Source organism: Onychomys torridus, chromosome 13 (genome assembly GCF_903995425.1).
Source record: "Onychomys torridus chromosome 13, mOncTor1.1, whole genome shotgun sequence".
In the NCBI taxonomy this organism is placed as follows: domain Eukaryota; kingdom Metazoa; phylum Chordata; class Mammalia; order Rodentia; family Cricetidae; genus Onychomys; species Onychomys torridus.
Window position 1 is genome coordinate 15,294,022 of NC_050455.1, and position 12,841 is coordinate 15,306,862.

The 12,841-nt window shown below is 36.7% G+C and overlaps 1 protein-coding gene across 5 annotated transcripts in view; it reads left to right on the plus strand.

The window, feature by feature from the left end:
• Positions 1 to 12,841, plus strand: part of Kiaa1328 (KIAA1328 ortholog) — a 286,471-nt gene that overhangs the window by 184,154 nt on the left and 89,476 nt on the right. For 4 of the 5 annotated variants that reach the window (XM_036204391.1, XM_036204392.1, XM_036204396.1 and 1 more), the window contains one exon: positions 5,627 to 5,734. The exons of the other annotated variant lie outside the window; for it this stretch is intronic. In XM_036204391.1, the coding sequence (XP_036060284.1) occupies positions 5,627 to 5,734 (108 nt within the window). The remainder of the gene's footprint in view (positions 1 to 5,626; positions 5,735 to 12,841) is intronic. 5 annotated transcript variants of the gene reach the window in all.

The following is a 12,841-nucleotide window of genomic DNA, read 5'->3' on the forward strand; positions in this document are numbered from 1 at the left end:
AAATACATACAAACTACGAAACAATGCCCAGGCACAGTACTGTCCATCTTCAGACCCCATCTTGCTGGCCTCTGCTGCCTTCAGCATCTCTTAAATGGCTTTGCAGTTCTGTGAGTCTTGGCCATCCCAGCCTGCCATTTCATTTGTTGTTTGTAGCTCTGACTATAAAATAAAATTCTCCCAAGTCAAGAAGTTCTTGAGCAGAAGCTTCAAGTGAGGTGCCCAGATAAAGTCACTTCAGATAATGGGATGGAAGCTTTTTGAGACAGATTCTGCCTGTTGCCCAATCTAGCCCAAACCTGTGTTTTCTCCTGTCTCCTCCCAAGTGCTGAGGTTACAGCTTTGACCACACCTGGCTGAAGACATTTTTAACTAGAGAAGGTTCTCTCTTCCTGCTTTTCTACTATGGAAATCATCTGATCTACCTTGGTTAGCTGGGACAGGCCAGAAGTCAGGGCCTTGATTTGTCTGTTTAATCAGTATCACAATTCACATTTATAGGCCAAAAGTCCGCCTACTCTCTGGCCTACATTTTAGAGTCTGGCAATTTTGTCACTTAAGAGTTATCTGAAAGTCTGCCCAGTAGTGTCATGAACCCAAAATATCTGTGGTGAATGAACCCTCCTAATTCAGTGCCTTTATTTTGCCACTTCTGAATTTTAAAAACTGATAAAAATATTTCTAGATTAGATACTGCTGATCACCCTAGTTTGCAAAGCTTTCTATACTTTGCAGTTATCTCTGTACCCTTTGCCCCAGTTTTCCTAAGAAATGTTTTTTTCTGAAAATGTATCTGGTTGAAACCCTTTCCATATACTATTCATAGTTCTTTCTCAAGCCATACATACCTTCTCCTCTGGTTTAAATATGTTTGCTTTCCTTTTCCAGTTAGCTACACCTTACTTAATTTTAGGTCTGGTTTCTTTCTCACTGGGCTCTTTAAGTTTTGGGATATATACAAAAGAGCATCATAGTATATTTTGTATGATATAGTCTATAACTCAGTTCAATTTTCATTGTTTTAGAAAAGTATTATTTCTGCCCAAAACTATGTGGGGAGAATATCTAGATGAGTAAAACCTGATCTCTTTCAGTGTGTTATGCACAGTCTTACACACTAACTTATATATAATATGGACTAGTGTATATCTTCACTGAATTTGTAATTTAAGGGTCAGATAACTCAGTTCAATTACAGCAATAAATTAATACTGGCTATGCACACAGCATTGTTTATGGTACTTAGGATATTCAGGAAATGTATTGGGAAGACAATCTATAATTGAATACCAAATGAGTAGCATAGAATTAAAGTAGTTCAAGTAGTTCAGAGTTTGGGGATGAGACTTTCCCATTGAAATGAATTTGAGAAGACATTAACACTTACTAATTCTGATTTACAATTGATTCTGCCACCTTGAGATTACATAGTCAGTGCTTTCAGAAAGTCTTGCTTTGTGAGTTCTTTCTAAATTGGTCAAAGAAGATTTATCCAGAACACAATTGATTGCAGTGCCAAGAACCACTGTACATTCTTTTGGGAATAAGAGTAAAGTAGTGCATTTGTAATGAGTAATGTCAAAGCTATTTATAAATATTTGTCTTTGTCTCTGGCATTTATAGTACACATACTATATACCTAGCTATGAAAAATATACCACCTTCACCACTTAAAAAATGTATCACCTTGGATAAGTTTTGTGCCTAAGCCTGCCCCTTTTTCCTCTGTAAATACATATAATAAAGTGATTACTTCCTGGGGTGTCTGTGAGGGTCAGTACAATAATGAGAACCATGTAATATATGTAAGGATAACATATGTAAGGATAACATATGTAATATATGTGAGGATAACATATGTAAGGATAACATATGTAATATATGTGAGGATGACATATGTAAGGATAACATATGTAATATATGTGAGGATGACATATGTAAGGATAACATATGTAATATATGTGAGGATGACATATGTAAGGATAACATATGTAATATATGTGAGGATGACATATGTAAGGATAACATATGTAATATATGTGAGGATGACATATGTAAGGATAACATATGTAATATATGTGAGGATGGCATATGTAAGGATAACATATGTAATATATGTGAGGATGGCATATGTAAGGATAACATATGTAATATATGTGAGGGTGACATATGTAAGGATAACATATGTAATATATGTGAGGGTGACATATGTAAGGATAACATATGTAATATATGTGAGGGTGACATATGTAAGGATAACATATGTAATATATGTGAGGATGACATATGTAAGGATAACATATGTAATATATGTGAGGATGACATATGTAAGGATAACATATGTAATATATGTGAGGATGACATATGTAAGGATAACATATGTAATATATGTGAGGATGACATATGTAAGGATAACATATGTAATATATGTGAGGATGACATATGTAAGGATAACATATGTAATATATGTGAGGATGACATATGTAAGGATAACATATGTAATATGTAGGATGACATATGTAAGGATAACATATGTATATATGTGAGGATGACATATGTAAGGATAACATATGTAATATATGTGAGGATGACATATGTAAGGATAACATATGTAATATATGTGAGGATGACATATGTAAGGATAACATATGTAATATATGTGAGGATGACATATGTAAGGATAACATATGTAATATATGTGAGGATGACATATGTAAGGATAACATATGTAATATATGTGAGGATGACATATGTAAGGATAACATATGTAATATATGTGAGGATGACATATGTAAGGATAACATATGTAATATATGTGAGGATGACATATGTAAGGATAACATATGTATATATGTGAGGATGACATATGTAAGGATAACATATGTAATATATGTGAGGATGACATATGTAAGGATAACATATGTATATATGTGAGGATGACATATGTAAGGATAACATATGTATATATGTGAGGGTGACATATGTAAGGATAACATATGTATATATGTGAGGGTGACATATGTAAGGATAACATATGTAATATATGTGAGGATGACATATGTAAGGATAACATATGTAATATATGTGAGGATGACATATGTAAGGATAACATATGTATATATGTGAGGATGACATATGTAAGGATAACATATGTATATATGTGAGGATGACATATGTAAGGATAACATATGTATATATGTGAGGGTGACATATGTAAGGATAACATATGTAATATATGTGAGGGTGACATATGTAAGGATAACATATGTAATATATGTGAGGGTGGCATATGTAAGGAATGGTTGCTGCTGTTGCCATCAACATCATCATTCCCCCTCTTGCTGCACAAGCTATTCTGACTGCGGCTGCTACCGTTTTTCTAACTCCTTTCTCAGAACTGCCTGATTTTAGCATTTTATACCTTCATTTACTAATGACTTGCATGTCACTACCCAATAATAATACTGCAAATTCCATCTCTTTGTATATCACCATGTGTATTTAGAATTAAAAGAATGTCTTTTAATGGTGACAAATACTATGTTCATGGTGCTTTTACAAAACACATAATAGTTTTATTTTATAGTTTTTGTTTGTTTGCCTTTTTTGTTTATTTGTTTGTTTGGCTGGTTGATTTGGTTTTTCGAGATAAGTTTTCTCTGTGTAATAGTCCTGGCCGTCCTGGAACTCTCTTTGTAGACCAGCCTGACCTCAAACTCTCAGAGATTCACCTGTTTCTGCCTTCTGCATGCTGGTATTAAAGGTGTACACCACCACCACCCGGCTTTTATTTCATAGTTAAAGAATATACATATAACCAAACATTTTCTAAAAATCTGAAGGAATGGACGATAGGCATCACATATTTGTTGTCAGTGATTGATTCCTGAACTCTAGATAGTAGGTTTTTGTACTGCTGTTTTCAACACCCTTCCATTCTCAGTACATACAAGGATGGTCTTAATCTCTGTAGATAACATGCCTTCTGTCTTAGGTTTTCTATTGTTGTGATAAAACACCGTGAACAAAAGCAAGTTGGGGAGGAAAGGGTTTATTTCATCTTAGATTTCCAGTTAAATAGTTCATCACCGAGGGAAGTTAGGGCAGGAATTAAGCCAGGTAGGAAGCAGAAACAGTAGAGGAATTCTGCTTACTCACTCTCTCCCATGTTTTACTTGGCTTTCTTTTAACCCAGGACCAACAACACTGAGGGGAACTACCCATAGTGAGTTGGACCCTTTCACATCAATCATTAATCAAGAAAGTGCCCATAGGCCAGTCTGGTTGGGGACATTCCCAATGGAGTTTCCCTTTTCTCAAATGACTGTAGCTAGGTCAAGTTGACAAAAGAAATTAACCAGATAACCTAGTTCTATTTTTGTCTGTGGCCTAAAAAAATATATGTTGTCACTGATATCCCAGCTCTTTGAAGTGTCAACATGAATAGTTGGGTACAGAGTCAGTAATACTTAAGAGTTACAAGAGTTTTTATTTAGACCAGGGTGACTTGAATGGCTTCTATTTAAAGTGTTTCCTCAAAAGGCCCATATGTTGGAGTCTCAGTCACAGGTGCAATGTTCAGAGATAGAGCTTAAGGGATATGATTGGCTCATGAGGGCACTTGTCTAATCAAGAAATTGAGCCAATGGAATAATCCATTAACTCATCAATGAGTTAATCTTTTCCATTAAAGCTATCGATAATTTATAATTTGTGGCATTATTATGAAGTGGTAAAATCTACAAGGCAGGCCTGCTTGGAGGAATAGCTCACCAGTGTGTGCTGTTGATGAATATTTCCTGTCACTCTTTGCTTCCAGGCTGACATGAGGTGAGCAGCTTTCCTCTGCTCTGCTCTTCTGCCTCACCTCAGGCCCACAGAAATAGAACCAACCTACAATAAGCTGGAACCTCAGAAACCATGAGTCCACTAAATCCTTCCTCCATTAATTTATTTACTCAGGTATTTGTAACAGCAATGAAAATTGGGATGGCTAATGTTGGTTGTTGACATGACAGGGTGTAGAATCACACAAAACAAGCCTCCAGGCATGCCTGTGAGGGATTATCCTGATTAGGTTGATTGAAGTAGGAAGACCAAACTCTAAATGTGGGTAGATGGTTCTCTGAGCTCAAGTCCTAGATTACATAAAAGGAGGAAGGCTAGCTGAAGTCTGGTATTCATCTTCTGCTTCCTGACCACAAGTGCATGTGACCAGCTGCTTCAAGGTCTTACTTTCAGGTCCTCCCCATCGTGACCATCAAACTGTGAGCCAAACAAACCCTTTCTCCCTCAGGCTTTTTTTTTGTGTGTAACGCTTTAACACAGCAACTGCAAAAGTAACTAACACAATGAGCAAAGCACTCAGCAGTGAATAGCTGGAAGCTTTCACCTTTTGGAACAGACATAAAGTGCTCCAAAAACATTTACAATCCTGATTTTTTCCATTATGTTCTAACCAGCTCCATCTTCCCGCATGTATCCATAAAGAAAATTTGATGGGCTTACTTAATGTTTATTTAGGAAGTGTGTGTGTGTGTGTGTGTGTGTGTGTGTGTGTGTGTGTGTGTGTGTGTTGAGCCTGTTAGTACCTTGGGATTAGAAATTCTTAAATGTATTTTTACAGGTTAAGGACTCAAGCTGTATTTAAGTCTCAAGAACTGGTTGCTGATAACGAATTTACTAAACCCCAAGAACTCAATCTCCATGTGAATGGTAGTGACTCTGGACTAAGGTAAACCTGAGGGTGGGGGAAGGCAAAATACTAAGAATATACATTTTTAGAATGTATTTGACAATTGTTTATAGCTTTATGTTCATCATTAAATTAAAAAAAACTGTTGATAATGGTAGTATTGTTGAGGCAAGGTCTCAACTGGCTCAGGCTAACCTTGAGCTCATTATATAACCTAGATTGGCCTTAAACTTCTGTTCCTCCTACCTCTTCCACCAAGACACAGAGGTCATGAGTATGAGCTACATGTCTGGTTCTTATTACTATTTTTTGATCACTTAAAACTGTATAAATAATTCTCATTCTATAATTTTGAAAAAAATTGAAAAGAATAAAAATCATTCACAATTCTACCTCTCAGAAACGATCTTTAAGCCATTTTTATTTTTATTCATAATTATTGTGCTCTAGATTGAGTCATAAAGATTATACTTACACAGAATTTTATTTACTCACCCTTTTCTGCTATCATTTAATACTTTGTAAACTGTGTTAGTTTAGTCAGCAAATATTTATTGTGTACTATTATGTAGCTACTGTATGCCCCAATATTTCTTTATTAGCCTGTTCTACATTTACTACCGTTTTAAAATTGATGTACTTTCATTACTGATCTTTTTGTAATTCATACTCTATGAAAACTATTTGAACCTTGTCTTCCCATGAATTATCCTAAACATTAGTGCTGCTGTAGATTTGTTAGCCTTCTAAACACCTCCTATAGTTGGGAAACTTTCTTCAGTCCATAGAATGTACCTTTTGCAGCCTATTGGGTCTATTTTTGTGTGGCCTCTTCCTGGAACTTGAGTTAAAATTCAGGTGCTGGATTTCTTAGAATTCCATTTCATTGCCTTTTTTCCTCCTCTCCTATTTCTACTAGTCAGCTTTATCTTTCCCTCTAGTTCCTAAGAAACTTTCTGAATTTTATCTATCAGTGCTTCTGTTGGATTTTATTGTTGCCGTAAATTTTAATGTCAAAGAACCACTATTCTTCAAATGTGCCTTTAAAAGATATTCACCCATTCTTGTTTTATGTGTGTCATATTTCTCGTAACTCTGAAGATATTTATAGAGGTTTTGAAGCTGCTTCTGTTCCTAGTACATTATTCTGTTTTCAACAAGTTCAAGTTTGTTTTGTCCACACATGTCTAGTAAGCCACTATTATTTCTAAGCAGAAGTAGTAAACAGCTATTAAAAGCTTTTGATATGCGTCAATAAGTGTGTCCCCTCCTGGGTTCCCTGTGGTTCTCTGTTCTCCTAAGGATAAATTATGTAACTAGCTGGAGAAGCTGGATGGGAGCATTTTATGAGCTAGGCTGCTCTCGGTCGGGTTTTCCTCACTCTGACAAAATCTATTAAAAACCAAAAAACTCAAAAGGATGAAAGGGTCATTTTTATTTCAGAGATTTCAGTCTGTGGTGAGTAGGCCTATAGTTTCTGGGTCTGTGGTGAGACAGACTATCGTGGTAGAGAACACTTGGAAGAACAAAGTTGTTTACCTCATGGTAGCCAGGAAGCAGAGAAAGAAAAGGGACCAATAGTCCAATATCCCATTCAAGAGTGGTCCCCAGTGTTGTGTTTTACAGCTCATCTAAAGGTACCGCCAGCAACTAGAAATCCCTCAGAATATTTAAGATCTGAGCTAGACCTGCTGGCAGTGTGAGGTGCTCTGTGGGGGAAGATGAGGCCCTTATATATTCTTTCACCTAATATCCCACAAGTCCAGTCATTCTTATATGTATGCATGTGCATGTGTTCGTGTGTGCGCGCGCTTGAGTACAGAGATGAGAGGACAACCTTGGGCTCATCATTCCTTGGGCGTCATCTACCTTGTTAATATAGTATTTTATTAACTCTTTAATAATGTCATGCAATGCATTTTGATCATATTTACCCTCCTCTTCTCTCCCTAACTCCTTCCAGATCCACCTCCTATTTATCTTGTTTTTGGAAACATCATTTCTCTGGCTTGGAACTTGACAATGGGCTGGCCAGTGAACCTCACCTATTTCCACTTCCCCAGTGCTGGAATTTCAAGCTTGTGACACCTATCTGGGGATTGTCTTTTATTTGTTTGTTTATGCTTTTTGCTTTTTACATGGATACTAAAGATCAAATCCAGCCAGCACGTTACCCATTGAGACATCTCCCCAGCCAGCAGTCACTTATTCCACCTTTCTTGAGGCAAACCTCCAGTCTTCACCACTAGATGGAGACAGAGAGACAAGGGCAGCTTGGTGTTTTAAGGCTCAGGCCACTGTCAGCCAGGTGCTTTGTCTTTTTTTTTCTTTTTTCTTTTGGTGGCAGGGGTTGTGTTTTTGTTTGTTTTACTGCATTCCTGCCTGCCCTAAGACTTTCAGGAATTCTCTGGAAAGGTTCAGCCTTTTTCTTACCCACCCATAGCAGTCTTTGATTTTTTTTTTTTCCCAGTTGGTTAATTGAATTTAACTCATATCTGCTTTTCATACTTCTGAACTTGGTGACATCTTTTACCTATTGTCACATTTCTAAGCTTGATAAGCTTCAATCCGTCTCATTCTTTTCCTTTTCTTTCAGAGAAGCTTCAGAAGGGACAGAGTTATGTTTTCAATCAGGCGAGTAAATTGGCTTTCTCATGTTGATTTGAATAATTAAGCAACACTTGGAAATTTAATAAACAGAAAGATAGACTCATATGTAATTAGCAATTTCCCAATATTCAAATAAGATGAACATTTGTCTATATTCATTAGTACTTTGTATTTCTTCTTTGTAGAATTTTCATTCCCTGATGGTTTTTTGTAGGGGCATTACCATTTTTAGTTGCTATGTAATAACTTTCTATTAATTTTTTGGAGGGGGACGCAGGGTCTCACTGTAGATTTGGCTGATCTGAAACTCACTATGTGGACCAGGCTGGCCTGGAACACACAGATATCTCCCTGCCTATGCCTCTCAAGTGGTGAGATAAAAGGTGTGTGACACCATGCCCAGCCTTTTTATTACTTTTTAGTTTAAAATATTTTTCCTATTAATATTATTTTTATATATGTGTGTACACACACACACACACACACACATATCTTTACTTACTTACATGTGACATAAAACAAAAATACTAGCAAATCAAAACAAGAAAATTAAATACACCTGTAATCTCATCATCTAGGTACAATATCTGATAAAGTCTACATCTGATAAATCATTATGCTTTACATATTAATAATACATTATGTTTTATAATCTGCCAAATATTCAAATCATAATCTTCAAATATTTTAACCTTCATTAAAATTTAAAAATTAATACCTTTTTATCTTACAAATAGTAAGATATTCTCTTGTAAAAAATAAAATGAGAGGCATATCTAGAAAATATGAGTCTTCTTTTGTTCTGTATCTTATTCACTATCCTGTTTTGGTTGAATCAATTATTGATACCTTGATATGTAGCTTTCTAAACCTTTCTTAATGCTTATAGACACAGCACATATATACACTTCCGATCAATCTGAACACATCAGGCCTCCCCACTTCACATAGTACTTAATGATTATCAAGTTTTTAGATAGACAGCTGTAGTAAGCAAATACTCCTCCCCCATAAGGGTTTGTGAGATGGCTCTGTGCATAAAGGTACTTGCTTCCAAAACTAGTGACCTGAGTTCCATCCCAGGGAATCTGCACAGTGGAAGGACAGAACCAATTCCTTAAAGCTGTCCTCTGACCTCCACATTGTGGCATGCACACTCTCTCTAAATAATAAATAAACTAACATAAAGAGTAACTCTCCCCCAACGGTGTTCATGCTCAAGATCATTGGCACCTCTGAATATGATGTTTCATGTGGCAAAGAGGCTTTGCAGGTATGATTAAAGGATTGAACCCTGACATGGGGAGATTACTTTGAATTCTCCTAATGGGCCCAGTCTAATTATTGGAGTCCTTAGTGTGGAAAATCTTTATGTGCTGGTTCAGACACATGGGGGGAAAGGAAGATGGAGATTATAAATATGGAAATGACTCAACCTTCCCTTGCGGGCTTTAAAGATGGAGGAAGGAGAACAAAGGCCAAGGAATTCAAGTAGAAGAATAAGAACAGACCTTATCTGACAGCCAGCAAAGAAACAGCATCCTCAGTGAACAAGGAGATGCCCTGTTGACACCTGAACATTACCTGAGTGAGAGAGACCCCATCACTTCTGAGTCACAAAACTAAAGTAATAAGTCATTTTATTTAATCTAATTAATTCATGGTAATTTCTTAAATAGTGAATAGAAAACTACTACAAATGCTACTTCAATATTTATAAGTGCATAACAATCTGTGGTATATATAGGCACTCTAGCTAGTAAGTTTCAATCACCAAACATTCAAATTATTTCATGTTCTTTAATATTGTACACAATGACAAGGTAATCATGATGGAACATATGTTCTTGTGTTCTGGTAATTTGTTTTTCTTTTACTGAAAATAGATTTTTTCTTAGACTATATCTTGATTACAGTTCCCCTCCCTCTACTCCTCCTAGTTCCTCCCCGCCTCCCTCCCATTCAGATCCATACCTTTTCTGTTTCATTAGAAATAGGCATCTAAGGAATAATCATAAAATAAAGTAAGATAAATAAAAACAAAGAAATCAGAATATGACAAAACAACCAAACAAGAAAAACAGCCAAAGTAGAAGCGGAAGAAATAAACATAAATGCAGAGAACCACACCACACATTTGTACACTCAGAAATCATATAAAAGCCCAAATTAGAAGCCATAAGAAGCCAAAAAAGAACCTGTAAGGTAAAAAGAAAAAAACAAAAAACAAAACAAACAAACAAACACCCTCACCTAATATTGTGAGACAAAGAACCTTCAAAGATGCTGTCTGTATTGGTCATCAACTGCTAGGCATAGGGCCTACCCTTAAGAGTGGTTTGTTTTCCCAGTGAGACTCCCTTGGAGAAAAGTAATTTTTCATAAGCAAGTGACTATCAGTTAGAGATAGCTTCTGGGTTAGAGATGGGTGGTGTGTCCACTTCTCTCAGCTCTAGGCCCCCATCTGGTACAGACCCATGCAGGCCCTGTGCATGCTGCCGGTCTCTGTGAGTTTGTGTGTGTGCCAGCCCTGATGTGTCTATAAGGCCATGATTCCTTGATGTCCTCAATTCCGTCTGGCTCTTTTGCTTTCTGCCTCCTCTTCCACAGAGTTCCCTGAGCCCTAAGGGGAGGGATTTGATGGAAATATCCCTTATAGGGTTGAATATTCCAAGATCTCTCATTCTCTGCAAATTGTCTGGCTGTGAGTCTCTATATTTGTTCCCATCTGCTGCAAGAGGAAGCTTCTGTAATGCTGACTGAGCAAGGCACACATCTATGAGTGTAACAGAGTGTCATTAGCAATCATCATATTGCTGCATTCCTTTAACAGAACAGTGGTATTTATATTTCCCATAGGTCTCTGAACTATCAATCTCAAGTTCTTGGCTACTCTAACAGTATCTGGTACCAGTTCCATCTCATGCATTGGGCCTTAACTCAAATCAGATATTGGTTATAGAAAAAGGAAGGGAAGAAATCAAAATATCTTTATTTTCAGATGATATGATGGTATACATAGTATACACGAGTGACCCTAAAAGTTCCACCAGTAAACAGTGGAACACACTGAACAGCTGGTAAACACACTCAACAACATAGCTGAATACAAAATTAGCACACAAAAACCAACAGCCTTCCTTTATACAAATGACAAACAGACTGAGGAAGAAATCAGGGAAATAACACCTTTCACAATAACCTCAAATTTATAGAAAATATCTTTGGGGTAGCTCTAAGTAAGTAAGAGACTTGAATGATTTAAAACTTTAAGACATCGAAGAAAGAAACTGAAGAAGATATCGGAAGATGGAAAGATCTCTCATGCTCATGGATCAGTAGGATTCATATAGTAAAACTACCATCCTACCAAAAGCAATCTATAGATTCAGTGTTCTGGTATGTTTTTACACGATAGACTCCTCCAAAATAAAGTTAGCAAGCCAGGGGTAATTTTATAAGATGCTTTGAATAACTTATTATTGTAAATTATATTGACAAATTGTTACAGTGGGATCTGAAATGTGCCCCGAGACTTGTGCTTTGAACCCGGCTTCTCCCTGCACTGTCTCGGTAGGCTTTAGGAATGGGCCCACATGTCATGGTTCCTGTAGTGTAGTGGAAGTTGTCTCCAGTCCTGCCCAGCCCCACAGACCCTGCAGCCATTTATAAAATAATCACTCAGAAACTTTTATTAATTATAACTGCATGGCAATGGCTCAAGCCTTTTGCTAGCTAGCTCTTATATCTTAAATTAGCCCATAACTATTAATCTATGTATCGCCACATGTTCTGTGGCTTTACCTGTGTCCCATTACATATTGCTCCTTGGGTGGCTCACAACTCAGCCTTCTTCCTGGCTCTCTCTTTGAATTTCTCGCCTGCCTCTAACCTGCCTTGCCATAGGCCAAATGGCTTTATTTGTCAACCAATCAGAGCAACACATGTTCACATCTCAGTAGTCTCTCCTGTGATGTGAATGAGTGTCTGCTTACATTCCAGCATCCAGGAGCTGGACTGAGACTGTGAGCAGAAATCAGCCTTTGTCCTTAAGGTGTTTCTGTCAGATTCTGCAGTCATAGCCATACAGGTAACTGGTGCAGCCATGCTAATTCTTTTCTGAAAGTTTGTACCTATTCAAATTCCTGTGTTTGATTTGTGAAAGTTTTCCTGACTGCTGGTCAGGTGTGTATAGTGAATGCTTTGAAGACTAGTGAAAAGATGGGCAGGCTTTAAGCTTGGTTTCCAGGCATTATGATGTGTATTCTCTACAATTTAAATTGTGAAGATAGTAAGGGAATATTATATAGTTCTTCCTAGTATGCCTGTGATGATGAAAACATAGACTTTTAAAATACTGGCATATAAGAATTAGAAGCAGCTTTAGTAACTACTTTGACAATGTGACAGTTGTTGGAAAGCCAAGAATTCTCTCACTCAGTAGCTCTTAAATTTTTAAATATAACATGAAATTTAAAAAGGAAATGACAATAAATTCTCCCTGACTTAATTGGTTATGGAAATGGTGTTTGTCTC